The following is a 27780-nucleotide window of genomic DNA, read 5'->3' on the forward strand; positions in this document are numbered from 1 at the left end:
TTTTTTTGCCTCTGTTTTCACTAACAAGGTCAGGTCCCAGACTGCTGCGCTGGGCATCACAAAATGGGGAAGAGATGGCCAGCCCTCTGTGGAGATAGAGGTGGTTAGGGACTATTTAGAAAAGCTGGACGTGCACAAGTCCATGGGGCCGGACGAGTTGCATCCGAGAGTGCTGAAGGAATTGGCGGCTGTGATTGCAGAGCCATTGGCCATTATCTTTGAAAACTCGTGGCGAACCGGGGAAGTCCCGGATGACTAGAAAAAGGCTAATGTAGTGCCAATTTTTAAAAAAGGGAAGAAGGAGGATCCTGGGAACTACAGGCCAGTCAGCCTCACCTCAGTCCCTGGAAAAATCATGGAGCAGGTCCTCAAAGAATCAATGCTGAAGCACTTGCATGAGAGGAAAGTGATCAGGAACAGCCAGCATGGATTCACCAAGGGAAGGTCATGCCTGACTAATCTAATCGCCTTTTATGATGAGATTACTGGTTCTGTGGATGAAGGGAAAGCAGTGGATGTATTGTTTCTAGACTTTAGCAAAGCTTTTGACATGGTCTCCCACAGTATTCTTGTCAGCAAGTTAAGGAAGTATGGGCTGGATGAATGCACTATAAGGTGGGTAGAAAGCTGGCTAGATTGTCGGGCTCAACGGGTAGTGATCAATGGCTCCATGTCTAGTTGGCAGCCGGTGTCAAGTGGAGTGCCCCAACGGTCGGTCCTGGGGCCGGTTTTGTTCAATATCTTCATAAATGATCTGGAGGATGGTGTGGATTGCACTCTCAGCAAATTTGCAGATGATACTAAACTGGGAGGAGTGGTAGATACGCTGGAGGGGAGGGATAGGATACAGAAGGACCTAGACAAATTGGAGGATTGGGCCAAAAGAAATCTGATGAGGTTCAATAAGGATAAGTGCAGGGTCCTGCACTTAGGATGGAAGAATCCAATGCACCGCTACAGACTAGGGACCGAATGGTTAGGCAGCAGTTCTGCGGAAAAGGACCTAGGGGTGACAGTGGACGAGAAGCTGGATATGAGTCAGCAGTGTGCCCTTGTTGCCAAGAAGGCCAATGGCATTTTGGGATGTATAAGTAGGGGCATAGCGAGTAGATCGAGGGACGTGATCGTTCCCCTCTATTTGACATTGGTGAGGCCTCATCTGGAGTACTGTGTCCAGTTTTGGGCCCCACACTTCAAGAAGGATGTGGATAAATTGGAGAGAGCCCAGCGAAGGGCAACAAAAATGATTAGGGGTCTAGAACACATGACTTATGAGGAGAGGCTGAGGGAGCTGGGATTGTTTAGCCTGCAGAAGAGAAGAATGAGGGGGGATTTGATAGCTGCTTTCAACTACCTGAAAGGGGATTCCAAAGAGGATGGCTCTAGACTGTTCTCAATGGTAGCAGATGACAGAACGAGGAGTAATGGTCTCAAGTTGCAGTGGGGGAGGTTTAGGTTGGATATTAGGAAAAACTTTTTCACTAGGAGGGTGGTGAAACACTGGAATGCGTTACCTAGGGAGGTGGTAGAATCTCCTTCCTTGGAGGTTTTTAAGGTCAGGCTTGACAAAGCCCTGGCTGGGATGATTTAACTGGGAATTGGTCCTGCTTTGAGCAGGGGGTTGGACTAGATGACCTTCAGGGGTCCCTTCCAACCCTGATATTCTATGATTCTATGCAGCGGGACAGCGACTGGTGAATCAGTCTCTGTTGGCCAGGGCAGGGTGCTTGGCCCTGTCTCCTCCTCAACAGTTCAGCAATGTTGTGGGCATGATGGGCACTCATGGGAATCATCCTACTGACTGGAAAGTACATAGCAGCACAACCTACTTGGAAGAGAGAGGGAAGAGTCACAAGGTATGTCAGAGCCATTTGCAGTGCTAGGGAGCTACAAGTGGACAATGAAGAATGGTGGAGACATTTTGGGGGAATGAAAAACAAAGCAGAAAGATCTCTCGGGACAGGAAGAAGATGAGGAGGACTATTTCCTGGGGTGCAGTTCTCGGTGTTCTCAGCTCAGCTCGTGGGGAATTTTGATTATCCATGTACGCTGGGTAACAAACAAAGCCAAGCAAGCCTCATCAACAAGGTCCCCAAGTTATACAGAAAACTCCTTTCTGATCCAGAAAGGAGAAGACAACAGGCAATGGAGTTTTGGGAAGAAGAAGGATAAAGAAGAGACAGCAAGGGTAAGAGTGCACTGCACTGGAGAGGATGTTCTCTAACATGGGTACTGGATCATACCATAGGTGCCAACTTCTGCTGGCGCCAGTGGGTGCTCAACCCCCTCTGCCGCCGGCTCGTCCCCGATTCCACCCCTGCCCTGCCCTCATTCCAAACCCTTCCCCAAAGTCCCCACCCCAACTCCACCCCCTCCCTGCCCCTATTCTAACCCCTTCCCCAAATCCCCACCTCTTCCCCACCTCCTCCCCTGAGTGTGCCACGTTCCCTCTCCTCCCCTCTCCCTCCTGGAGCTTGTCACACCGCAAAACAGCTGTTTTGAGGTGGCAAGAGCTGGGAGGTAGGTGGAGAAGTGGGGGCGCGGCGCGCTCAGGGGAGGAGGTGGAGGCAGAGGTGGGGTTGGGGGGGAGCTTGGCTGCCAATGGGTGCAGAGCACCCATTAATTTTTCCCTGTGGGTACTCCAGCCCTGGAGCACCCACGGAGTCGGTCATATGGATCATACCATTAGCCATGTTGTGCTCTAGCCAAAGTAGAAAACATGGGGGTGGAGACTTGCGCTGCAAAGCAACTGGAAAGGGGTAAGGGTGAGGAGGGAGCTGAAGGCTGGGAGTGCTTTAAAAGAGGAGTGGGCAGAGTGTGAGGTGCAAGAGGGGGTTAGGAGGAGACAGGAGCTGAGATGTGGGCTGAGGCAGAGCTGTGAAGTGCCCTGACAGTGAGGCTCAATAGGAGTACTTGCTTTTTCTCTTTGGTGGCTTCCTGGCTTCTTAGGCACTGGTCAGAGAACTGTCCATATCTGGCCTGGTCTCCATCTCTTCTTCTCCTTCAAGGGCAGGCTCCTGTCATTAGGGATGATGTTGGGAGGCTCCATAGCCCTTTGTCCTCTGCATTGTGCTGACCCAGTCAGGCTGGACTATAATAGCTGTGAGGAGAGACAGAGGCAAACCAAGCCAATCGGGGTGATTGTAAATTTTTAGAACTTTATTAGGGAAACCCCCCAAATTGTACTCTGAGTATAAATAATATAGAACATTACCAAAGACCTACTATTTATAGTAATGAACTGTAGGTTACCAGCTCCTTAACCTTTATGCAAAAAGAAAAGGAGCTAGCTGTAGCTCACGAAAGCTCATGCTCAAATAAATGGGTTAGTCTCTAAGGTGCCACAAGTCCTCCTTTTCTTTTTGCGAATACAGACTAACACGGCTGTTACTCTGAAACCTTAATGAGCTTCTGCACACTGGGCAGTTCGTACCAAATGCATTGTTATTAACAGGAGAGATTACAACATACTGTGTCCCTTCAGAGGAGAATCAGCTTTTCCTCTCCTCGGCTGTAAGTCCAGCTCCACTCCAGCTGCCCAGTTCCTTGTTTCTCTTCAGCTTGAAGTGCTCCTGAGGTCTGATGTTTGTGTGCCCGTGCCTCTTTGCACCAAGTTGAACCACAAGTGGGTTTCCCTTACCTAGTGGGCCCTCACTTTTGCATTAGCCACCTTCAACAGAGCTTCAAACCGTCACACTTTCTGTTCATGTATTCTAGGTCCTTTGTGGGTGGGCTTTTCGTTTACTGCTTCCAGGGTCTGTTTGCATCTAACACAGCCCTTTGATCAATTCCTTTCCCCACCAGTTCTATTTCCTTTTGGTTTATTCCCTTGATACCCGCTCTCTGGTAAGTCTGGATTTTATTTCCCTCTATTTCCCTTCTCTAATAGCGGCTGCTCACCAAGTCTATTTTTCCCCTGCTTCTGCTAACCTCCTACTTACTCCCCAGTTCCCTACTTTTATTCTCCTCTTCTTTTATTACTTCACCTCCTACCCCAGCTCTGGTTCCTCTGCGAGCTCAGCAGCTAGATCTTTCTCCTTCCCACCTTCTTCTCTAACATCTTTTTCCAACTGCCCCCTTCAGGTGGTTTCCGAGCCTCTGCCCCAGCTTGAGCTGCCCTCTCCTTGGCTGTCTTTCTGCCCAGCAATGCATTCTGTGCTGTTGCATCACAGCTGGGGCAGGTGCTAGTGCCCGGGAGAGGGTTTCTACACATATTACTCTTTTTGGTTGTCACATCCTTCCACCTGTTCTTCTGCTCTGACGACGGCCATCTTGCCTGTTGTGTTGGCTGGCGATGTTCTGGTGGTACTTTCCTTTGTGCTTCATCTGACCTGGCGCATTGGACTGCTGAGGGTTTCTTCACGGCCCCATACACATGGAGGTCTGGGGTAAGAGCTGTCGTGAGCATAGTGGTAAAATGATTTCTTATTGCATGAAACAAGGACTTGCTAGCACCACTTGCTATTTAAATGACCAAAGGAGATGACTACCAATCAAGAAGAAAGGGAGCAGGATAAATAATCCTAAATTGGGTATTATTATTTATAGTGCCATAACACCTGGGGACCTGCATCAGTAGCAGGACCCTGTTGGGTAAGGCAAGAAGTGTCAAATGTATTGACCGCAGGCTGGATCTGGCCCGTCTACTGTATTGTTGTGCCTTGCGTGACATATATTCATGTGCAGAATGTTATGACCCTCTAATTCCTGAGCTGCAAGACCAAAGCTCTGCTAGCTAAGGCTGTAAAAGCCACCTCTAGCTGTGGCCCAGTCACCACTCGAGGGAGACAAAGCACCACACTGATCAGGCAGTTGGTTACATTTGGTAAAAAAGTAAGTTTCTAGCCCTCATGGTTGCAAAGAAAAGCTTCTGTGGGTGAATGGAGAGTAAATGGATGCACTGCTGTCTTCCTAAGTCTGCAGCCAGCCTGAAACAATGGCTCAGAGAGGCATTTGCTGTTCAGACTCCTATTCATTTCATTGAAGTGTCAACCAAAAGGACATGTTAATATCGACATGAATTGTGTTACCAATCCTTTCAGCAGATGGACTGGGGGCAGTAGTCAGAGAGGAGCCCAGTGCGTTGGGCATCTGTACAAGGACAGAAATGCACAGGGAAGACCCGAGGAGACACAAAAAACAGAAGGAAGGAGAGAAACCAGCAAAGGAGGAGGGAGAAAGAAGAGAAACAAAGGGCAGAAATAACTGTGGCCTACAGGGGAGATGCATTTTTCTGCCAAGTGTTACTGAGTGTGACACCAAAGTAGTTAATAAAGAACAGGAACCCAGACTCTACCCTTGATCTGTGTCAAATCTCCCACTGACAGCAGCAGGTGTTCTGCTGTGGATAGAGATGGATGTGGAGTCCTAGAATTCTGCTCCAGTCCCCTCCCTACTGTGGGAACGCAGCCCTCCTCCCTGAATGAGTTTGGTGCCCTGGTGGTAGGGGCTCCACAACCACAGTGCCTGCCTGAAAAAGCTTACAGCCCAAGTCATTCTGTTAATATACACATTAAGCGTAGCTCAGGAGTCTCAAGGATCCTGGATGGAAACCTCTGTAGTGTTGGAAAGTCCCTGAGAACTGGACCCAGGCTGAGGCACTTCTGGGAAATTCTGTCTGTCTATTGTAGGCACTGATGGCTCCCATTACCATAACCACCTGAGCACCTCACAGCTGTTAACAGGTTGAGCCTCCCACCACCCCTCCGTGGGAGGGAAGTGCTGTCATCCTCATTTTATGGGTGAGGGTGTGAGGCACAGCCAGGCTACGGGGCTTGCCCTGGGTCGCACAGGAAAGCTGTGATAGAGCAGGGAATTGAACCTGGCTCTCTGGTTAGCACCCTAAGCCCGGGATCAACTCGCCTGCTAATTGCTGGTGCGCTAACTGGAGGTTTCATAGACTGTGTGATATTCACCCCTTTGTAGTGTAGCCCCTGGCATGGAGCTGTGTGCGTTCTTCCCCTCCCCAACTCCTCCAATGCATATTTCACTGGGTAATATTTAAACTTAGATGAGCCTCTGGAGATCTCTCGCTCTTCCCCTCCCCCTGCTTCCCTCTCTGGAGGTTTCCATCCAACGGAGATGAATCTTGGACAGAGCAGAAGAAGGGGAGCTGATTAGCAGCATCAGTGTATTATAATCTCCTATTGATTATTCATAGCCTAGTCTCAGTAAACGGGTGGCTACCATGCTGAGATGTGGGCACGCATGTACTCTCTCTCTGTGACATCACCCTCATGTTGCCATAGTGTCTGTCATCCTGAAGAATGTCAAAGCACTTACATTCTTCAAAAAAACAACAACGAAGAGTCCTTGTGGCACCTTAGGGACTAACAAATTTATTTGGGCATAAGCTTTCGTGGGCTAGAACCCACTTCATCAGATGCATGGAGTGGAAAATACAGGAGCAGGTATAAATACATGAAAAGATGGGAGTTGCCTTACCAAGTGTGAGGTCAGTCTAATGAGACAATTCAATTAATAGTAGGATACCAAGGGAGGAAAAATAACTTTTGTAGTGATAATGAGAGTGGCCCATTTCAAACAGTTGACAAGAAGGTGAAAGTAACAGTTGGGGGAAAATTAGGTTTAGGTTTTTTAATGACCCAACCACTCCCAGTCTTTATTGAGGCCTAATTTGAGGGTGTCCAGTTGGCAAATTAATTCCACTTCTGCAGTTTCACGCTGGAATCTGGTTTTGAAGTTTTTTTGGTGAAGAATTGCCACTTTTAGGTCTGTTATTGAGTGACCAGGGAGATTGAAGTGTGCATTGTGTTTAGGGACTACTCACCAAAATACGGCCTCCTCTGAAGTGGAACATGACAGCTGTAAACAAAAGGCCTAGAAGTCAGTGCAGATATTCACGGGCTGAGTTTGGCCCCAAAGCTGTAGGTCCCTATGTTACAAAAAGTGCCATGTGAGATTTAATGAGTGAGCCTTTGGTGTTGCCTGATAGCACACTGGTTTTATATCTCCCCCAAAAGTGTGCACCTATCATAGCACATTTCTCCCTAGCACCATGCTGAAGCACGGGGGTCAGCATTGACTCAGAAGGGAGAGCACTCCCTGCTGAGTTGTACCACTCCCTGAAGCGCACCACACTGGGGCATTTGGGTTGGTACAGAGTCCAAGAGGAGAATAGTGCTACAGCATAACCCATACTACTTCCTATGTCTCTTCTTTGGAGGCCTCCTCCCATCTAAATGCTGAGCAGCCCTGACTGCTTAACTTACGATTTCTGATAAGTTGATCGGCAGAGATGGGCCATATGTTCATGGAGAGAACCCACACAATATGGAAGCAACAGAAAGGTATCTGACTGTGGATAGACTCCAACAGGGCTTGCCTTAGCTTTTCAGGCACTTCTGATGCAACTAGATTATTCCACTGGCCTTCAGGAGATTAGGTCACTTTCTGCTCAGCCTTCATACTTCACTTGTTTCTAGTGGCCCCTTAGGTCAGCTTGACACATGCAGGACAAGACCGGGCAAAACCCTGTGAAGTGTCATCTTTTGTGTTAATGTAAAATGGATCTTTGGGCTTGTCTAGATTAGGATCCATGTGTATGTCTGAAATGTGTTATCTACAACGTTGTACCTAGCACATTTGAAACCCAGTGCTGTATTTTAACATGTGTTCTCTGGCCAAGGTGAACCCTGGACTCCCTCTCTAATCCCTTTTTTGTTTATGTCTCACTTGTGTCCTATCTAAGCCCTTCAGGGCAGGGCCTGGGTTTCACTTGTTTTGTAAAGTTCCCAGCATGCATTGGGGTGCTGTAAAAACAATCAGTAACAACAGTGAAGCCCTAAAAGTGGCAAAGCTCTTGCTCAGCCTGATCTCCAACCATGGTGAAGTCCACAGCCCAGGGCTCTCCTACTTTACCCTCCATGAGTTTGAAACTGAGCTCCGCCTGCCTGAGCATCCCCACTGAGCGTGGCTACCCTGCAAGGTGAGACTGGGTGTATCAGGTAGCCAGACCCACACCCACTTGGTGCTTTAAAGAAAATTTCCAAAGCCTAGATACCAAACCAGGACTGGATAGGAAATCAGCAGAGTGCGGAGTTTTGGTGTGGTGCACTCTTGTTGGTTACCCACGAAGCATGTGTCAAACAAGCAAAGGCACTAGTTCAGCCTGGAGGTGACCAAAGTATGGATTGCTGTGGTCAGGTCCACATTCAAGGGGTAAGGGCCCTGTCTCTTGGCTAAGTTCTGGCTCCATCTTCTGTCTGGGCTCCTGCGAGCAGCGGGGAATCCACCTTAAGGCACCTCAGGTTTCCAGGATTGATCTTGAGCCAGCTGTTTTCTATCCCCATTCCTAGCTCCCTCAGACACCGGGGTATTAGTATGATAGTATGTCTGCGCTTCATGAGGCCAGCAAGAGTGGGGTGGCATCAATATATTGATGGTATTGTAGCCCACAGTGTCTCACAATCTCCCTTGCAGCCTACCATAGGTGATGAACAGGGATGAGCTTGGTGGAGTGACACAGGTGAGAGCCCTCAGTGTGGTGGAATAGTGCCCATCATTACCCGCAGGGATCTATTCAAGAGGAAAGAGTGAAGCTAGCTGAACGTGACACCTGCTACCCCTTCTAGACTCCCATAGGTGGATCAGTAGCATCACATGATGGAAGTGATGAAAGTTGCTACCAGATCTAGCAATGTTAGCATGTCCATAAACCTTAATATTACATTAGCTTGTCCACTGTCCATCAATGTCACTAGCACTGTTTCTATGCCACATGCCAGTCTGAAATCAGCCTGGAAGGGTCCAAGGTGTTGCTGGAGGAGAGGAACTAGTGTAGTTAGCTTGCAGCAACCTTGTCAGGGAGGTAACCTTGGAGGGAGAGATTTCAGACAGGTCAGTAGTTGGTAAGATCACTAGCAGCAAGTGACAGTTTCTCAAATGAAGGCCAGACAATTGCATGTTTTAAAGTTGCACATAGATTTACCCTCCCCCTCGAGCGGTGTGGATGTGAGTCCAGAGGCAGAGGTAATTGTTACAAATTGCTGAGCCTAGAAGGAAAGGCCCTTGTCCTCCAGTGTGGTGAGAATCCATCTCCTGTGTCAGTGTCGAGTTCCCTTGTGCTGGGTTTAGGCAAGCAACAGGGACAATGCTAGTCAAGACTTCCATGATCAGCCATGCAGGCCGTGTGCCACCTTTACTGTGCTCGTTTAACTTCATAGCCCTTTTACACCCTCCATAGAAAGTGATGTCACCATAAACAGTGCCAATAATCTTGACATTACATTTGAATAAACAGCAATAAACAGCTTCCTGGTTTATAAACGTGCTGCAGCCTCGTTGAGAAGCCTGGAAGTTTCCAAGCCAGGCCAGGTCTTCCACTCCTGGGCATGTAGGGAGGAGGGCCCGGTACCTATCAGAGAGCAGTATCCGAGCCAAGCCTACAATTGCACCCCTGGCTGGCAATCAAGGCTTGCTAGGGAGTTATCAAGATCCAGTCAAGACTTGCACTATTATAATTAATTGATTTATTGAGCATCAACAGTATGCTTGGTGATGTGCAAAGAGAGAGTCTCTGCCCCAAGGGGTTTGTTTGCAGCTTAAATCAGACCCAGACGATGTAGTGGGACACATTTAATGCAAAGGTAGAGGGATCAGTATCGCTGCAATGGCGTTTTCATTTCAGTGACTTTCATCTCAGTGGATTATCACTGAAAGCACTGGGGTTGCAGGACATTTCAGAGACATGCCAGTCAGAGATGCCAGATTAGACAGGGAGATGTTAGGGACTGAGGTAGATCAGGGAATCATCAGCATAGAGATGACAGATGAGACTATGGGAGCAGCTAAAATCACCCAAGAAAGAGGGTCAAGGGAAAAAAAACATCCAGCAAAACTCACTAGCTCCTTGGCCATGCTCTTCTGGCCATCAGGTGGGGTTTATTATTCCCTGCTATTTTCTCAGTCAGAGACTTCTCCTTTTTATGAGTCGTTATTCTGTAGTGGAAGGGATCAGGTCTGGTAGCCTGAGAAAGCAGCAGGATGTTTGAGACACAGGTAATATCAGACCTGAAGAAATTTGTGATAAAATGGCCGAACGTTGGTTTATCTGCAGGACAAGGGGAAATTAACTATGAATCAGTGGTGGGAAGAGCTAGAGGACTTTTTAATGCCAGCTATTCATTTCCTCAATCTCAGATTCTCAAACAGTGATGCACACGTGCATCCTAGTGACTATGCAAAATATGTGCTGAGAGACAGAGAGATTTTGTTGGTCTGTCTGTCTGTCTGTCTATAGGTGTGTACATATTTGCCTGTGGCCATCTAGTGGACATTTCAGGATGCACTTGTTTGTTGGAATAGCATTCCATGCTCAATAAAATTTACTGAAATATGGTATCAAAGGTGCTGGGCAAGATTTGGTGTTTGTAAGCCACTCTATCACAGAAACAGTAAGTAAATTAATCAACTTCAAGCCTGAAGATCCAGGGAAGGTCAATGCCTGGATATGTAGTATGAAACTTTAATTAAAAAAGCAAAAAATGGTCTATCCATCTTGCACGGATTGGAGGGGAGATACGCTTACATATTGTCCCCACTCCCCACAAAAAACATGTTGTAATAGCCTGTGTTTTGTTTGAGCACATGGACAGCATTAGAAACTAGACATTTTTAAAATTTCTGTTTTCTAATTCTGATTCCCAACCACAAGACTAAGATGAAGGAAATCTCTCTTTAGCAGGCATTGCTTCAGGAGTTCCTAGAGTAAACAAACTAATATGATTATTGCAAATGACTAGTGTACGTTCTGTCTCATCTCCCTTTGCAAAATGAAAGAATCTTTCTGATACAATTTACTCATAACATCACCATCAACAGTAATAATAAGAATTAGTCATATCAATTGTGGATAATAGAAGAAGGAAACAGACAAGGATAACTTTGTCAAGCCCTTACAGCGAAACAATTTTACAGTGTATCATAGCTGAGATTTTGCTGTTCTGGGGCAATGGTCACCCCATTGCCAAATGAAATAGTTTCTGAACAATCACATTTTCCAAGATTTCACTGCACAGCCAGATCTGGTGATAAGGCATCACAGGTATAGGTTGGGGGTGGGTGGGTGATGTTCCAAGAGGTGATATTATGGTTCACAGATTGTGATATCTACTGGAGATAAGTGGTATCAGTTTGATGCCTGCAACTTCTTGTGTCCTGTGCTCCGGTGGAGGAAAGGGATCAGCAGCGGGTTCAGAGAACCCGTGCTGTCCTGTTATCTAAAGCAAATTACGGTGATCCAGATGATGATCACATCTCTCTTTGTTGAGGATGCCATGTGACCTCTCAGTATGTGCTTATTACATAATGATGGCAGGTTTCCAAATTTAATAATCCTAGTGCTCCAGGCACAGCAACTAGATAACTCTCTCACACACCTGGGGAGCAGGGTAGTCGACCTCTAAAAACACAGGCTACTTGTCATAAAAATGAGCTCCCTTAGTTGGCAGCAGTAGCAGATCCCTTATCTGCTCTGTGGCTCTAGCCACCAGAGGGAACACGTCTGTCTATCATACTTATACGGTTCCCATCACTGTAGAATCTAATCATCTTACAATCTTTAATATATTTATCCTCACAACATCACTGGGAGATAGGAAAGTGCTATTATTCCCATTATACAGATGGGGAACTGAGGCACAGAGAGACTGCAGGTATGTTTACATTTCGCTCTGGAGGTGTAAATTCAAGCTTGAGGAGACATACCCACACAGGCTGTGCTTTAGCTGGCGTGATAAAAATAGAAGCGCGAGTAGTGGGAGTAGTTAGCCACCTGAGTACGCACGTAGTGTCTTGGACAGGTACAAACTCAAGACAGTTAGCCCCTCCCGCTTCTCACACAGCCATGGCTACACCTTTATTTTTAGCACACTAACTCAATCAGAGCTAGTGCGGGTATGTCTCCTTGAGCTGGAATTTAAACCTCCAGTTGGAAGTGCAGACGTACCCCATGTGACTTGCCCAAGGTCATTCAGGAAGTCTGTGCATGCACACACACACCACACTATGCAGTGACCATCTTCTTGTCTCACCGGTACTGCGCAGAGAGTGATCCAGCCAATTTGCTGTACTTATGCTTGTGTTGTTGCCTCTTAACCCAGCTAACGTCTGGCTGGGATTCACAGCTCCAGGTATCAGCTATTTACCTGCAAAGGGCAGCCTTACATGACAGTGTTGGTTCATCAACAGCAGGGCAGACGACTTTAGACATTTAAACAATAAACACTGAGGCTGAGCTGTCTTCAGCTGACTTCAGAATCTAACATGTCCTGCTGTGGAAAGCTGTTGTCCTGCAGAACAGAGTGAACTTGTGTCATTTCCACCAGATCTGTGGAAATGGGTTCAGAGCGCAAGGGGGGCTGTTAGTCTCCTGATGCAACTTGGGCCTGCCACACAGGTGGAGGTTCTGAAGGCACTAGACAATGAGAAGACCATTCCGTCTCACATGACATGGACCCCTTCCCCATCCAGTTAATGAAAGACAGGATGTGGGGCTAATGGAGATCAATTATGCCTGGCTGAGGGAGGGACAGCTCCCACTAGCCCTTAAGTGTCAAAAGCTTACTCAAGAAATTTGTATTAGGTGTCAAAGATCTTGCCAACTACTGCCCTGTCTCTACCTTCCCCTCCTTAGGAAAAGGGTATTGAGAAGCTTGTGGTGGGTCAGCTTCAACACCCACGTTTCTCTAGTACCTTGGTTCCCAGTGGGGCAATATCAAGGGCACCAGGTGCTGTTTGGTATTTCAGATGCTCCAGAGGAGTATCAGCAGCAACAGCAAGAAGCAGTGACTATTGCAGAAGGTGCTCTGGTATGTGGCTGTGGTGAGACAATGGAAGAAGCAGTAACTGACCATAGCAACATACTACAGAGAGCCAGGAGCAAAAAGGAGTTTCCTGCATTTGCCATCTGCTCATTGCTGAGGGGGTGTGTCCAGATCCAGAGAAGATGTATGCAATTCTGGCTACACCTAAGCTAGCCAGTGTGCAGGCAGTATGAAGTTTGATGGTGTCTGTGAATTACTTCTGTCAATTTTTGCCCACCTGTACAATGTGTATAAGCCACTCCATCAACCGTCACACAAGGACACTGCCTGGGAGTGGCAGTCACAGCATAATAAGCCTCTGAGCAAGTGAAAGCAATTGTCATGCAGCAATCAGCACTTGGCTACTAAGATGTCAATGAGGATGTAACACTTCAGAGTGATTGAAGTGAGCCAGGACTAGGTTCAACCCTGCCACAGGAAAGACAGCCTGAAGGTCAAAGTCTCTTTCAGCTAGGAAGCTGCTATAGGCACCGATTAAAAAATAGTGCCAGACTGCAGCGCTCACATCCAGGGGATTTGATCTGAATGGCGAGCTGTGATCAGTGCTGATTCAGACCATAAACCTCAGGGTAACATCTTTCCCTTCAATTTGCCCATGACTCCTCTCGAAGTACAGAGATAGGGGTCGAGAGGCATGTGCTGATCATGTGCTGCCTTATTCAAGCCCCTACAGTGGCTTCCTCTTGCTTCCCAAGCTTTTCATCTTTCCTTTCAAACCACTTCATGACTCCACCCATTTATATCTGTGCTCTTGTCTCTCCCTCCTCTTCCCACTTGCTGTCTGTGCTCCATCCTAGAATATCTCCTTGCCCTAACCATTGTATCCTCCCACTTTCCTCTTTGCATCTTCTCCCCTGCTTCTCCAAATACTTGGTACTCCCTCTGTCTTCTCAAATGCTGAACAACCTCCCCTTTTCTCATCCACATCCTAAAAGGTAAAAACAACATAACAAAATCTCTCCTGTTTACTATATCGTCTTGGGCAGTTTTGATTATGGACTTCTTGGGGCAGGCTCTATATTTTCTGTTGTCTCTACAGGGCTGAGCACACATAATGTGCTCATATGAAATAAAAAGGGACCTGAAGTATATATTGCAAACTTATCTCGGGAGTAGCACTGTCTCAAGATACTTTGCATTGGTCCAAGACAGACCACCAAATTGAGAGCTTTGCAAAAAATCAAAGACATCCTTCAGCAAACAGAAACAAAATCTTGAGAAATTAACTCTGTGCATTTTGAATGTGCCCGTCAGCAAAGTATCTGTAAAATGTAAAAACCATCAGGTCTTTCAGAGAGGACTCTACTCTTCTTCTCCCTGTGGTGTATGCCTCTGTACATCAGATCAGTACCTAGCTGAAGATGGAAGATGAGATGAAATACTACAAGCACTGAAAGCCATGTTGCAGGAAGCAAAATAGAGTCTCCTACAAAGGACCCAGAATAGTTCTAGCCAAAGTTTTGAGAATGGGGGTGTTGTCAAGAATTCATGCTGGTCACCAAGGCACATAGAAGATGTCTTGGCAAAGACGTAGATGTTATTCTGGCCAGGCAGGAACTCGGACAGCAGGTGCTGTGAGAGACAGTGCAATGTGTAATATTTTGCATAATAACGTGAAGGAGCCACTTACGCCACGTGATGTACCCTCAGACCTTGGAGCAAAACTAGTATAGACAAATAGCTTAAGTATTCAGAGCAGTTAACTATCACTTTGACTTCAGGGAGCTTGAACCTCCCAGAGACACAGCCTCTCCTATGACTGTGGAGTGTTGCAGTGAGCAGGTTAGTCACCTTTGTGTTTCTAATGTTGTGGCCATTGCTAATGGCTCATGGTTCACAAAGCCATTACTTGGGAAGTTTGGGAGTGCAAATACATAACCTCCTTGCCCTATCCCAGTCAGTATAATGGGAAAACCAAGCTAAGGACAAGCTTTTATTAGATGAAAGCGAAGTGTAGGGTATACACATGCAAAGCCTGCCACAAGGGGAGGCACCAAGAGCAGACCTATACAGCAGCTAATGTCTTGATTAAACCTAGATACTGCTCCCAGTGGCCAACAGATTACTGCTGATGCAGATTATGGAAAGAGCTATAGAACAAAAATGTCAGCACCATCCCAAAGCAAAGGCTACTCTGGATCAAGGAGCCATAGAAGAACCGAGGGAAAGGGAAAGTGAAGGCAAGACACCTGCCTACAATAAGTGGCTCCACATTTATACATTGTGGTGGTGGCTGAAGAGATGTACTTGCATAACAGCCAATTCCACAGATTTACCAAAAGTGAGGCATCAGGAAAAGCAGAGAAAATAGACAGGGTTCCCACTGTCATAAAGAAAGGGCTTCCCTTGGCCCTGAGTCAACTGAGAAACTGAGCAAAGGAAACCGTAGGCTGGATGTCATGAAACGGTTCCCAAGAATGAGATCTGTTAGGCTGTGGAATCATCTCCCAAGGCTTGGGCCTTTTAAATCTAGAGAAAGCCCTGAGAATAAACTGTAGGGAATAATGACAGGTTTCAGAGTAGCAGCCATGTTAGTCTGTATTCGCAAAAAGAAAAGGAGGACTTGTGGCACCTTAGAGACTAACCAGTTTATCTGAGCATAAGCTTTCGTGAGCTATAGCTCACTTCATCGGAAAAACTTCAAAAACAGACTCCAACGAGAGACTGAATTGGAATTAATTTGCAAACTGGATACAATTAACTTAGGCTTGACTAGAGACTGGAGTGGATGGGTCATTACACAAAGTAAAACTATTTCCCCATGTTTATTTCCCCCCCTCCACCCCCCACTGTTCCTCAGATGTTCTTGTCAACTGCTGGAAATGGCCCACCTTGATTATCACTACAAAAGGTGCCCATCCCCCCTCCCCCCGCTCTCCTGCTAGTAATAGCTCACCTTAAGTGATCACTCTTGTTGCAGTGTGTATGGTTACACCCATTGTTTCATGTTCTCTATGTATATAAATCTCCCCACTGTATTTTCCACTGAATGCATCCGATGAAGTGAGCTGTAGCTCACGAAAGCTTATGCTCAAATAAATTGGTTAGTCTCTAAGGTGCCACAAGTACTCCTTTTCTTTTTGTAGGAAATAAGTCTGCCCTGTCTGACAATGGTGGACTGGATGTGACCTGCTAAGGCTCACAGCCATAGTGTCTTCCACAGTGTTAGAGAATTGATAGGTAACGTCCCATGGAAAGAAAATCTAAGGGATAATGGAGTTCAGGAGAGCTGGCAGTTTTTGAAGGAGACAGTATTAAACGTGCAACTGCAGACTATCCTGATGCAAATGAAAGATAGGAAGGATAGCAAAAGGCCAATATGGAGCCATAAGGAGCTTGTTTATGACCTGAAAAACAAAAAGGAATCCTACAACAAGGGTAGCATATGGATGAATTGCTAAGGATGAGCACAAAAGAATAGCACAAGCATGTAGGGACAAAATCAGAAAGGCTAAGGCACAAAATAAGTTATACTTAGCAAAGGAAATAAAAGGCAGTAAGAAGAGGTTCTTTAAATACATTAGAATTGGCAGATGAAATTCAATTTTGATAAATGCAAAGTAATGCACACTGGAAAACATAATCCCAAATATACATACAAAATGATGGGGTCTAACTTAGCTGTTATCACTCAAGAGAGAGATATTTTGGAGTCATCGTGGATAGTTTCTCTGAAAACTTCGGTTCAATGTGCAGTGGCAGTCAAAAAAGCAAACAGAATGCTAGGAACCATTAGGAAAGGGATAGAAAATAAAACAGAAAATATCATAATGACTCTGTATAAATGGAGGATTGCCCACATCTTGATTACTGTATGCAAATGTGATCGCTCCATCTCAAAAAAAAAAATTGGAATTGGAAAAGCTTTAGAATAGGGCAACAAAAATGATTAGGGGCATGGAACAGCTTCCATATGAGAAGAGATTAATAAGACTGGGACTTTTCAGCTTGGAAAAGAGATGACTAAGAGAAGATATGATAGAAGTCTATAAAATCATGACTGGTGTGGAGAAACTAAATAAGGAAGTGTTATTTAGTCCTTCTCATAACAGAAGAACTTGCAGTCACCCAATGAAATTAATAAGCAACAGGAAATACAAAAACAAACCAAAGGAAATATGTCTTCACACAAGGCATGGTCAACCTATGGGACTCATTGCCAAAAGTAGAGAAGGCCAAAAGTATAACAGGGTTCAAAAAAGAATTAGATAAGTTCATGGAGGATAGGTCCATCAATGGCTATGATGGTCAGGGATGTAACCCCAAACTCTGGGTGTCTTTAAACGTCAAACTGCCAGAAGCTGGGACTGGAGAGCAGGGGATGGATCACTCAATAAATTGCCCTCTTCTGTTAATTCTCCCTGAAGCGTCTGGCACTGGCCACCATCAGAAGGTAGAATACTGGGATAGATAGACCATCTGACCAAGTATGGCCATTCTTATGTAGGAGGAAGAGAAGGATGAAGGAAAATGAGGGTCCTCTATTTAGCTGGGAAGAAGAGCTAATAACTGATGAGATCAAGAAGGCTGAGGTGTTTAATGCTTATTTTGCTCCAGTCTTTACTAAAAAGGTGACCAAAATGATGAGCAAAAATTCAGCACAATTAACATTAACAACAAGGGGAAAGGAATGAAAGCCAAAACAGGAAAATAACAGGTTAAAGACTATTTAGATAAGTTAGATGTATTCACATTGGCAGGGCCTGATGAAATTCATCCCGGGGTAACTAAGGACCTAGCCGAAGCAATCTCAGAACCATTAGCAATTATCTTTGAGAACTCCTGGAGGACAGGTGAGGTCCGAGAGGACTGGACAATGGCAGACATAGTACCTATCTTTAAAAAGGGGAACAAAGAGGACCTAGAGAATAATAGACCAGTCAGCCTAACTTTGATACCTGGAAAGATACTGGAACAAATTATTAAACAATCTATTTGAGAGCACCTAAGTGATAATAGGGTTATAAGCAATAACTAGCATGGATTTGTTAAGAACATATCATGCCAAACCAATATAATTTATTTCTTTGACAAGGTTACTGGCCTAGTGGATTGGAGGGAGGCAGTAGATGTGATATAGCTTGATTTAGTAAGGCTTTTTGACACAGTTCCACATGACATTTTCATAAGCAAACTATAGAAATGTGGTCTATATGAAATTACTGATGTAGGGACACAGCTGGTTGAAAGACCATACTCAAAGAGTAGTTATCAATGGTTCACTATCAAATTGGAAGGGGGTATCTAGGAGGGGTTATCTACTGGAGTCCCACAGGGGTCTGTCCTGGGTGTGGTACTATTTGATATTTACATTAATGACTTGGATAATAGAGTGGAGAGTGTGCTAATAAAATATGTGGATGACACCAAGCTGGGAGGGGTTGCAAGCACTTTGGAGGTCAGGATTAGAATTCAAAGTGGTCTTGACAAATTATGGAATTGGTCTGAAATCAACGAGATGGAATTCAATAAAGACAAGCGTACTATACTTAGGAAGGAAAAATCAAATGAACAAATACAAATTGGGGAATAACTGGCTAGGTGGTAGTACTTCAGAAAAGGATCACGGGGGGTTATAGTGGATCACAAATTGAATATGAATCAACAATATGATGCAGCTGTGAAAAAGTATAATATCATTCTAGGGTGCATTAACAGGCATGTTGTATGTAAGGCATGGGAGGTAATTGTCCTACTCTTCTCAGCACTGGTGCTGTGTCCTATTCTGGGTGCCATGCTTTAGGAAAGATGTGGACAAATTGAAGAGCGTCCAGAGGAGAGCAACAAAAATGACAGCATGTTTAGAAAACCTGACCAAAGAGGAAAGGTTAAAAAAGCTGGTCATGTTGAGTCTTGAGAAAAGACGTCTGAGAGGGGCACTGAGAACAGTCTGCAAATATGCTAAGGGTTGTTATAAAGAGGACAGTGATCAGTTTTTCTCCTTTTCCACTGAAGATAGGACAAGAAGCAATGGACTTAACCGGCAGCAAGGGAGATTTAGGTTAGATGTTAGGAAAGTCTTTCTAACAATAAGGATAGTTAAGTTCTGGAATAGGCTTCTGAGGGAGGCTGTGGAATCCTTATCACTGGAGGTTTTTAAGAACAGGTTGGACAAACACCTGTCAGAGATGGGCTAGGTTTACTTGATCCTGCCTGAGTGTAGGGGGATGGACTTGATGACCTCTCAAGGTCCTTCTAGCCCTACATTTCTGTGATTCTGTGTGTTGAGGTCTAAGGCATTAATTGTGGCAGCGATGCCAAGCTTGAGTCTGATCTCATTAACCCTAGTTTTAAACTCCATTGGTCTCACTGGAGTTCTGCCTGATTTATGAGTGTAAGTGAGAGCAGAATCTGGCTCTTTGGGTCAATACTAGAGCTGATCAAACCTCTGGCTCTTTGGGTCAATACCAAAGCTGATCAAACCCCAGAATTTCCATTCTACACGATACTCTGACATTCCAAAATTTCTTTGCATCCCAACTAAAAACAAAAAAATTGAAGATTCCCATTAAAAAAAAGAATCTGAGAAAAGTGCCATGCTGGAAGTGTCAGAACAACCTCATCAGACTGCTTTGTTTCAAATTTATCATTTTGACTTTTATATTATATTTATACTATATTATATTTATGATATATCATGACTTTTATATTTATAAATTATAATATATAATAGTCAAAACAAAGCCAAAATGAGGTGCTTTGATCTTATTGCTCTTAAGCTCTTTGATAATTTTTCATCAAAAATTTTGACCGAATTGACAGTTCTCATGAAACATTTTGATCTCACTGACATAGAAAATTGTTTGCCACCTGGCAGTCTGTTGCTGTTGTTTTTACATTTGCTTCCTCTCCTCTGCTGTGAAAAAGATAGTAAGTATGTTGAGTTTCAATGCATAGAGCCACCTAGTGGACATTACAGATGCAGTTACATGAAAGAGCTGGGGAAAGGTGTGGTATGGGAGAGGTGTGTGAGTAATGGTGTGCATCTGACACACATGTGAGTGAGAGAAGTTCACAAGACTGTGTGTCCCAGGGGAGGAGCAGCAGGAAGTGTGGGGGAGGGAAATGAAGTACTGAGGGGAAAAAGAAAAAGAAAGTGAAGAGTGATAAAATCCAGGGGTTGGGAAAGGAAAGAAGGGTGTATGTACAAGAAAGAGAGAAGAGCGGGGGGGAAGGGGGAAGAGTTAGGGGCTATCCATAAATTGTTACACATTTTTTGGTGGTTTTCAATACCTACCCCTTTGTAACACTGAAACAAATATTTAAAATTAAGAACCCACTCACCCCCTAATGGATTAATTTATGGACAGCCCTTTATGTACAGTAGATGCACTTTAAAAGTCACAGTGAATCCCCCACGTCCCATATCTATCTCACAGGGGGAAATCTATGGCCAGCTCGGCTGTCGCTGTGTGATAATTGTTGACAAATGCCAAGATAATCTTGGTGCTCAGCTACTGCAGCGCTGAGCATCTTAGGAATTGTTTACAGGGGTTTAATTATTTGCAGTCAGCTTCCCACAGAATTTGCAGCGCCCAAGGTGTTTCTAATAGGATATCAAGGGAAGAACATGGGACTTCTGTAGATAGGGAGATAACTGTATCTATTTATCCAAGGTAAAATTGGCAAGCTCGGTTGCTTGGTGTGGGGGTGGAGGTGGAGGCCTTTTGATGGCAACTGCTGTATGGGTCAGAGGTGTTGTTACCAGTGATATTCAAAGCTGGTCAGTTAGAAAGGACTGGTACCATTTGCACTGCTGCCTCAGAGTCGGGAAGCTCACAGGAGAAATGAACAAAGCAGTTCCTGAGCAAGAATTTCTCTACCTCCTGACTGATAAAGAGCCCTCCAGGCAGGAGGGCACAGGTGAATCCTGGAGGGTGCTTGCTAAGGGATCTATGGATTCAGAACCATTAACAGTCCAGAAATAAAATAGCAGCAGAATGAAAATGCAAAGAATATGGGTCTTAAATGTGCAAGGAAGCTATTTACATTACTCTTTTGTGAGGCAGTCAGTGGTGGTGAGCTCTCTGACTCCATTCCCTGCAGTGCCTGCTACTGGGAGAGGCTGGGATGAGAGTAGCTGAGACGGTCACCTGCCATTCCCTACAGTAGTGGTTTTCAACCTTTTTCCATTTGTGGAGCCCTAAAAAATTTCGAACGGAAGTGCAGGCCCCTTTGGAAATCTTAGTCACAGTCTGCAGACCACAGGTTGAAAACCACTGCCCTTCAGCAATTCCTGCCTGGAGAGGCTGGGGCTAAAGCCACTGGCAACTCCCCTACAGCTAGTGCCTTGGTCCATTTCCTGCTGCCCCCTGCTGGGAGAGAGAGGACTGGAGTAACTGTGCTACTGTCCCATACCATACCCAGTTCTTGGTAGAACCGGTGGTACTGGCAGGAGCAGCACTAGCCGTTCCACCAGGCAGGGCAGAAAACATTTTTGGTGCCACCCCCTCCCTGCGAGTCCCTGAGCAGAAAAAAAGCCAAGTCCCTTTCCCCACCAAAAAATCCCCTGGCAGAGCAGCACAGTGGTGCAGCACCCCCTGGAAGCTGGCACCCCTGCTTCCCCGCCCCAGGGTACAGAAGTAACTGCTGGTGCCCTACTCTATCCCCAACAGTGCCTACTTCTGAGAAAGGCCGGAAGTGGAGTAGTTGGGAGCTTCCCCACGGGGGTGCTCCCGCCTCTTTCCCCCCACAGAGCTCCCTGCTGCGAGAGGCTGGCATCACACTTTCTCCATAACCTGGGTTGCTCCCCACAGCCATTGTAAGGTCTGCCCAGACTCACTCATTTCAAATCGACAAGCGCGCTGACAAAACAAACCTGTCAGCTGCAGCCCCACAGCCCCCACCTATGATCCAGCCCTCCCCCTCTAAGTGCTCCCTCGCTGCTGGAGGGGCGCATCCGGAGTTCATTCCAGAATTTCTCTCCCCAGCCCAGCCCTGGGAGAACCCACTTCCCAGCCTCGGGCCCCCAGCTGGAGCGGTGAGCACTGCTCCCCTCTGGCTCATGGCAGTGGAGGCATCAGAGGGTTAAGTTGTCAGCTCTGTAATGTTAAACAGGTGTCAAAGGCGCCTCCATATATCTGCAGATTGAAATCAAATTCTTTGCAGTATAAAAAGATAAATTACCCAGGCGATTCCCGCCTCATCCCACTCATCAGGCCAGCACCAGACGGCAAGCAATTTTTTTTTTTAATGTGCTAACGACCTAATCAAGCAATCAAGTTGGAGAAGATTGCGGAGTGACCCCGAGCATCCATCTGCCAGCGAGACCCCGCCATTCATTTCCACTCTGCCATGTACTTCCCTGGAAAGAAAAAAAAATTCCTAAACAAATTAACACCCAATTTTCCGTGAGTCTAATTAGTTAAATGAGGAGGTGGTTGGGGTGTCCTCAGGGAGGGAGGGGCTGCCTCGCAGAGAGGCGAATGGTAACTCCATGGCATTAATTAGCGCGGGTCAATGGCCTGGTTCCCAGGGGACCAGCTGCTTTAATTTCCCGTGATATTTCAGTGCCTGAGGCCCATCGATTCAAACTGAAATTAACTTATTTTTCAATCAGGCCCGGGCTGCCCCTGGGGCTGACGCTTCCTTTGCCGCCTTCTGAATAGACCTCGAGCAATTTTTCATCTAAAGCTGATGCCGCTCCACTGCGGGAAGGGAGGGAATGAGGGGAGGGTGGGGGGAGAGCGAGACAAGAGGAATGGAAATCGGAGCAAGAACACTAATAGATTTCTGTGAGCCCCCCCACCCCCCTTGATGCCACCCGAGTCTCTGCTCACTGTCCCCTGGGTCACAGCCCAGAGATTATTCTGCCAATTTTCTGAGAAGATGAGGGCCTTTTCAAACGGGGAATTCAGGGCAAGCTGTGGCGATCGCCCCCCCCCCCCACACACACACCCTCAGCACACACCACTCTGGGCCAGCCATCCCCACAGACACTGCTGCACACAGCCTCTCTCTGAAGCTCAGCCACTCAGTAAATAATGAAAGAGAAAATCCCAGGCACCCGAGCCAAAAGCCACTAGCGAGAGACACTGCAATGGGAAATTAATTACATCCTGCAGCAAGAGATGGGACTTGCACTGAAGGTTGGCTCCTGCGAGGGTGGGGAAAAGACACAGACTACTGGAGGGGCGCAGGAGGGGAGGAAAGCCACAGCTGCTCCAATAGAGAACATGTATTGCCCCCCTGGGGTACACATGGCAGCCCCTGCACAGCCCTCAGGGGAGAGGTGTAGCTGCTCCTGAGACATCTCCATGTCCCATAGAAGGGCGCTCTTCACCCTCTCCGAGAGATTGAGGGATATTGGCAGAGCTGTGTATAGAGTGTCCCATCATTGGCATACCAAGGGGACCTGAGGGGCATCAGCAGAGCAGCAGGTGGAAGCTTGCCCATTTCTGGCCTGCACTATGCCTTGTCCATTCAGCAAGGTCAGGCCTGTGCTTTTGTCAGGAATAAAGGTGACTAAAGTCTCTCGCAACATTTTTAATAAATCTCTCTTGTTTTGGCTTGTGATGCCTGAGGGGGACATAGGCCCTCACACAGATATCCACAAGCACTTGTCCATGCACGCGCACACACAGAATCCCAAGCTAACTAAGGGGGCAGCGACAATTCACCGAGCCTCAGTAAACTGCTCTGCTCATTGCAGGTTTGGTTCCAGAATCGGCGAGCCAAGTGGCGGAAGCGGGAAAAGTGCTGGGGCAGGAGCAGCGTGATGGCAGAATATGGGCTTTATGGCGCAATGGTACGTCACTCCATCCCGCTACCAGAGTCTATCCTCAAATCCGCCAAGGACGGCATCATGGAGTCCTGCGCCCCTTGGCTCCTGGGTAAGAGACCAGCACCCTACCTGGGCACAGGCATGACATGGAGTGACATGTTGACATGGAGTGACATGACACTTCTAGGGAGTGACATGTTGAAATAGGGAAACTTAGAGTAACACTGGAAGTTACACTCACACTTTCCCCATACCCGAGAGCACAAGGACATTGCCTTTTATATTAGGGCCTGACCACTGGGCCCTGGGGTGGGCCTGCAAGCCCTGGGTCCTGACTTGAGGGGCAAGGATATCAGCCCCTTGGCCTGGGGTGGGGTAAGGTATCAGTCCTCGGGTCCAGACTCCTGGGGTGGGGGCTATCAGCCCTGAGCCCAGACTCCTGTGGCATGAGGTGGGGGTACCATCCCCTTGGCCCAGGTTCCTGTGGCATGGGTGTCAACATCCACTGTACACAAAAGCCATGGCAGATTCGGTTCCCTGCTACACAGCAAGAAGTTGTCTGGGTCTGACTCCTGCAGCCCTTGAGGGGCCCCTTGTGTGATGCTTTGCTGGTGGGGGGGGCAACTTTGTTGTTCCTGTGATGAACCAAGTGTCCTCCTGAGTCCTCTTTTTGGGAGGAATGGAGGGACTGGTATCCTCCCACAGTTCCCTGTAGCTGAAGGCAGTCTAATTCCTGCCTGCCTTCTGCTGGGGGGTTGGGGGCTGTGTGGATGTGGAAGTAGCAGATTCCCTTTCACATTCCTGCTCTTTGCTTCCTGTTTTCTGATCTCTCAGGCTCATTCTGCCAAAAAGCTCATTTCTGGCCTCTTAGAAATGCGCTGCCCTGTCCTTCTGTCTGTGTGAAGTTGGGAGTGAGAGAAGTGGAGGGGTAGGCTGTGCGAGAGGGAGGAGAATAGGCAGAGGGACACCTCTCATCAGCCCTGTGGGTGAGAGAATAGCCAGATTCCCCTCCTGCTACCTGGCTCCAGTAATAGGGTGCTGTACAAAGGCGCCCCCCTGCCCTGTTATCTTGTCATTGCTAGTTGGGTACCTTCACTGTTCGCTAGTGCCAGGGAGCCCATTCTGTTTGATCCCTCATGCCCTGGTCCTGCAGCCACACCCCTAACCTCTGGGGCAGGAAATCCCTGGCTCTCCATGATGTTTAGCCTGTGCCTCCTGAAGTGGTATCAGACTTTGGCACATTTGTCCACTTCTCAGGACTGGCCCTTGAGGAGCACAGGGATCTGTCCCCTCCCACTGCCCTGCTCTCCCTTAGGTGTGGCCTATCTCAGTTCTGGCCAAGTTCCATGCCTGTTGCTACAGGCCTGGTTCCTCCCTTATGTTTGGCCTGTTAGGAGCACAGAGTTGGCACAAGCTCCCCCCTCTGGTCTGTCCTGGGCTCCCCCTCAGTGCTGGCCTGTCTCTAGAAGAGAACTGGCCTGAGTTCTCCCTCATGCAGGGCCCAAAGCAATGGGCCCTCTGTGTGACTGCTGTTTGAAGCAAGGGTTTCTGCTTTTCCTTAATTCTGGCCTCTCTTTATCTTTGCTGTTTTCAGTTCAAGATGGCTTTCCCATGCCCAGGCGCTTTTCTAAACCCGAATACCAACAATTCTTTTTAGGGATGCACAAAAAGTCTCTGGAGGCAGCAGCTGAGGTGGGAAGGAAGCCGGAGGCGGAACGCCAGGCCCTGCCCAAGCTCGACAAGAGCAGCAAGGAAGAGAGGGCCCCGGATCCCAAAACCACCATTTCCCAGGAGGAACTGAGAGAGAACAGCATTGCTGCCCTCAGGGCCAAAGCTCAGGAGCATAGCACCAAAGTCCTGGGGACCGTACCTGGGGACCCCCCCACCCCAGCCAGGAAGCCAGAGAAAGAGGAGGAGGTAGTGGCAGAGGATGAGAGACAAATGGAGAAATCAAACTCATCACAAGAGGAAGAGAAGCAGATCTAGAGGGAAAGAGATGATGGAAACCAGCCCCCAAAGACTGTCTCCTCTGGGGGGCAGCAGCCTCCTCTCAGACTGACAGGGCCCCTCCGACAGCCCCTTCACAGGGAGTGAGGCCCCACATGGTCTCTGTGCATTTCAGGAAGCCACAGGCTCCGGCCAAGCTCTGACTGTCAGGTGTGTCCAGAGACTGTTCCCCTCAGGAGCATTCCTGACCCTCCACTGTCCCTGCCCTCAGGACTATTCCTGCCACACTGCCCCCTTCTTTCTGAGGGATCAGGAATTATCAGCATCTTCTTCTGAGAGGAGACTGGGGCTAACTGAGCCTCTGGGTCCCTCTGTATCAGCCTGAGAACCAGCTTTGTGTCTCTCCTGTCCTGATCCAACATACCCAATCTCAGAGCGAGTCTCTGTCCCAGTCCCACCCATTCCCATGTCAGAGCAACTCTTTCTCCCTGGTCCAGTCTCCCCCACCCCAACCCTGAGAGCGAGTCTATCCTCTGCTGCATTCCCACCTGCCCAGAGCAGCATGAACTCCATCTCCCAAAGAATGTGCTTCTTCCCAGTGTGTTTATGGACCTGGCCATTGGCACCCAAGAACCTGGTGTGGGTGGGGCTGCCCCACTGCCCTCACAGGGACCATTTTACTCTTTCTCTGGCCTAAAGCACTGCGGGACAAATCCATGGAAGTGTTTGCGTAAAACAGTGAGTCTATTTAAATGGTGGTTTGTATATTCCATGTGTGTCTTTCCTGACTGAGTCGTGGAGTGTCCGAGGGGCACTGTGAGACGGGGAGGGTGGTGTGCTGGACAGCTGACTTTGGTCTCAGTTTTCCAGTAAGAAGCCAAGGGGATGGGGAAGCACAGGCTTAACTTCCAGGAGCTGATCCCTACAACCTCAGGTACCCAAGACCCATTCCTTCCCTTTGGGAGTATCCCAAGTCCTGCACCTGTCTTCCCCTTATAGGCGTGCCGAAGACTCATAACCCACTCAGGTACCAGGTCCCTACCCTCAGCCATCCTGAACACCTACTACACCTGACATCATGCTTAACAGGTATCCAGGATCTAACGGGTACCCAAGTGTTGCTCCCAGCTTCACCCCTTACTGGTAAATGAGACCCGGCTCCTCCCCGCATAGATACCTGGCACTTGGCTCCACCCTCCTCAGCTGCTGAGGCCAGGCTCCACCCCAATGCTGCATCCTCCTCCATGCACTGTATCATTTTAGCTGTAATCTAGGCTGCCTCAAACTGCTCCCTAGAAATGTTTGGTCAGCACATTCCGCTCCCCAGCATAAACTGCTGAGGTTTACTCATATGGATTAGTAACAGAGTCCTCGCTGCAGGCATGCCCTGGGTCCAGCCTGTTTCCACAAAGCTCATTCTCAGAGACTTGGCTATGGCTCCCAGAACAGCAGGGCATCCCAAGAGAGTGAGAGGCCTGCAGGTTCTGCTGAATCTCAGTGTGGAGTGGGTCAAATATTGGGGGAGAAATATTCACTGAATAAACGGTTCTATATCAAACAACAATGTTTGCCAAATTAGGTATTTATTGAGTTACACTCCACCAGCAATGTCTCTGAGTTTCAAAGGGAGCTCCAGCCACATCCACGGATATGCAGGCATGCTCATTAAAGCTCTGAGGTGTACATATGCCTCACACAGACCCCCCACATGAATACACACAGACCCTGTCACTAACAACCAACAAAACCCACTAGCCAGACATCACAGCTCCAAGATAACATTCCCCTTCTATCCTGTTGAGGAGCCACCCTCCATGAAGGCTCTAGGACAATGACTTACACCTGTCCTTTCTGTCCTGCTTTCAGCTGTGAGCTGCTTTTCCCCAGAGCTACTGTTTTTATTCTGTCAAAGGTTGATCCTTCCCTTCCATGCAGCCTCTGTTTGTCTTTGTCCCCAATTTGTTTGACGTGTTAGACTATAGCCCATGGTGTGTAAATACTGTACATACAGTGAGAAAAAAATTCGGTATTGAGGTGTTTGAGGTATGGAACTGTAACAACTTCTAGTAATTCAGAACCTGTGAGTTATGTGCCATTTTCTGTAAAGATATAAACAAGAATAAAACTAAACTAAAGCTAGCAACAAGCTTGGAGGAATCATCATCTTTTGGAGTAAGGGGGTCTGGACGGAAGGCAGATGGCCTAGCAGTTTGGGCATAAGTGTAGAGTGTGCATGTGTACTTGCGTGTGTGTGTGGGGAGGGGG

The 27780-nt window shown here is 47.3% G+C and overlaps 1 protein-coding gene across 2 annotated transcripts in view; it reads left to right on the plus strand.

Moving 5' to 3' along the window:
• The window catches only part of VSX2 (visual system homeobox 2), a gene marked incomplete at its 5' end in the record, with an annotated part of 44506 nt that extends 16890 nt beyond the window's left edge, over positions 1–27616 (plus strand). The window contains 2 exons of one of the 2 annotated variants that reach the window (XM_084629974.1): positions 23497–23677; positions 25163–27616. In XM_084629974.1, coding sequence (XP_084486100.1) covers positions 23497–23677; positions 25163–25554 — 573 coding nt within the window. In that variant the 3' untranslated portion in view covers positions 25555–27616. The remainder of the gene's footprint in view (positions 1–23496; positions 23678–25162) is intronic. The other variant, XM_084629975.1, reaches the window with a different exon arrangement.
• Between the last annotated feature and the right edge of the window lie 164 nt (positions 27617–27780).

This window comes from Lepidochelys olivacea (assembly GCF_965140295.1).
Source record: "Lepidochelys olivacea isolate rLepOli2 genome assembly, chromosome: 6".
Taxonomy (NCBI): Eukaryota; Metazoa; Chordata; order Testudines; family Cheloniidae; genus Lepidochelys; species Lepidochelys olivacea.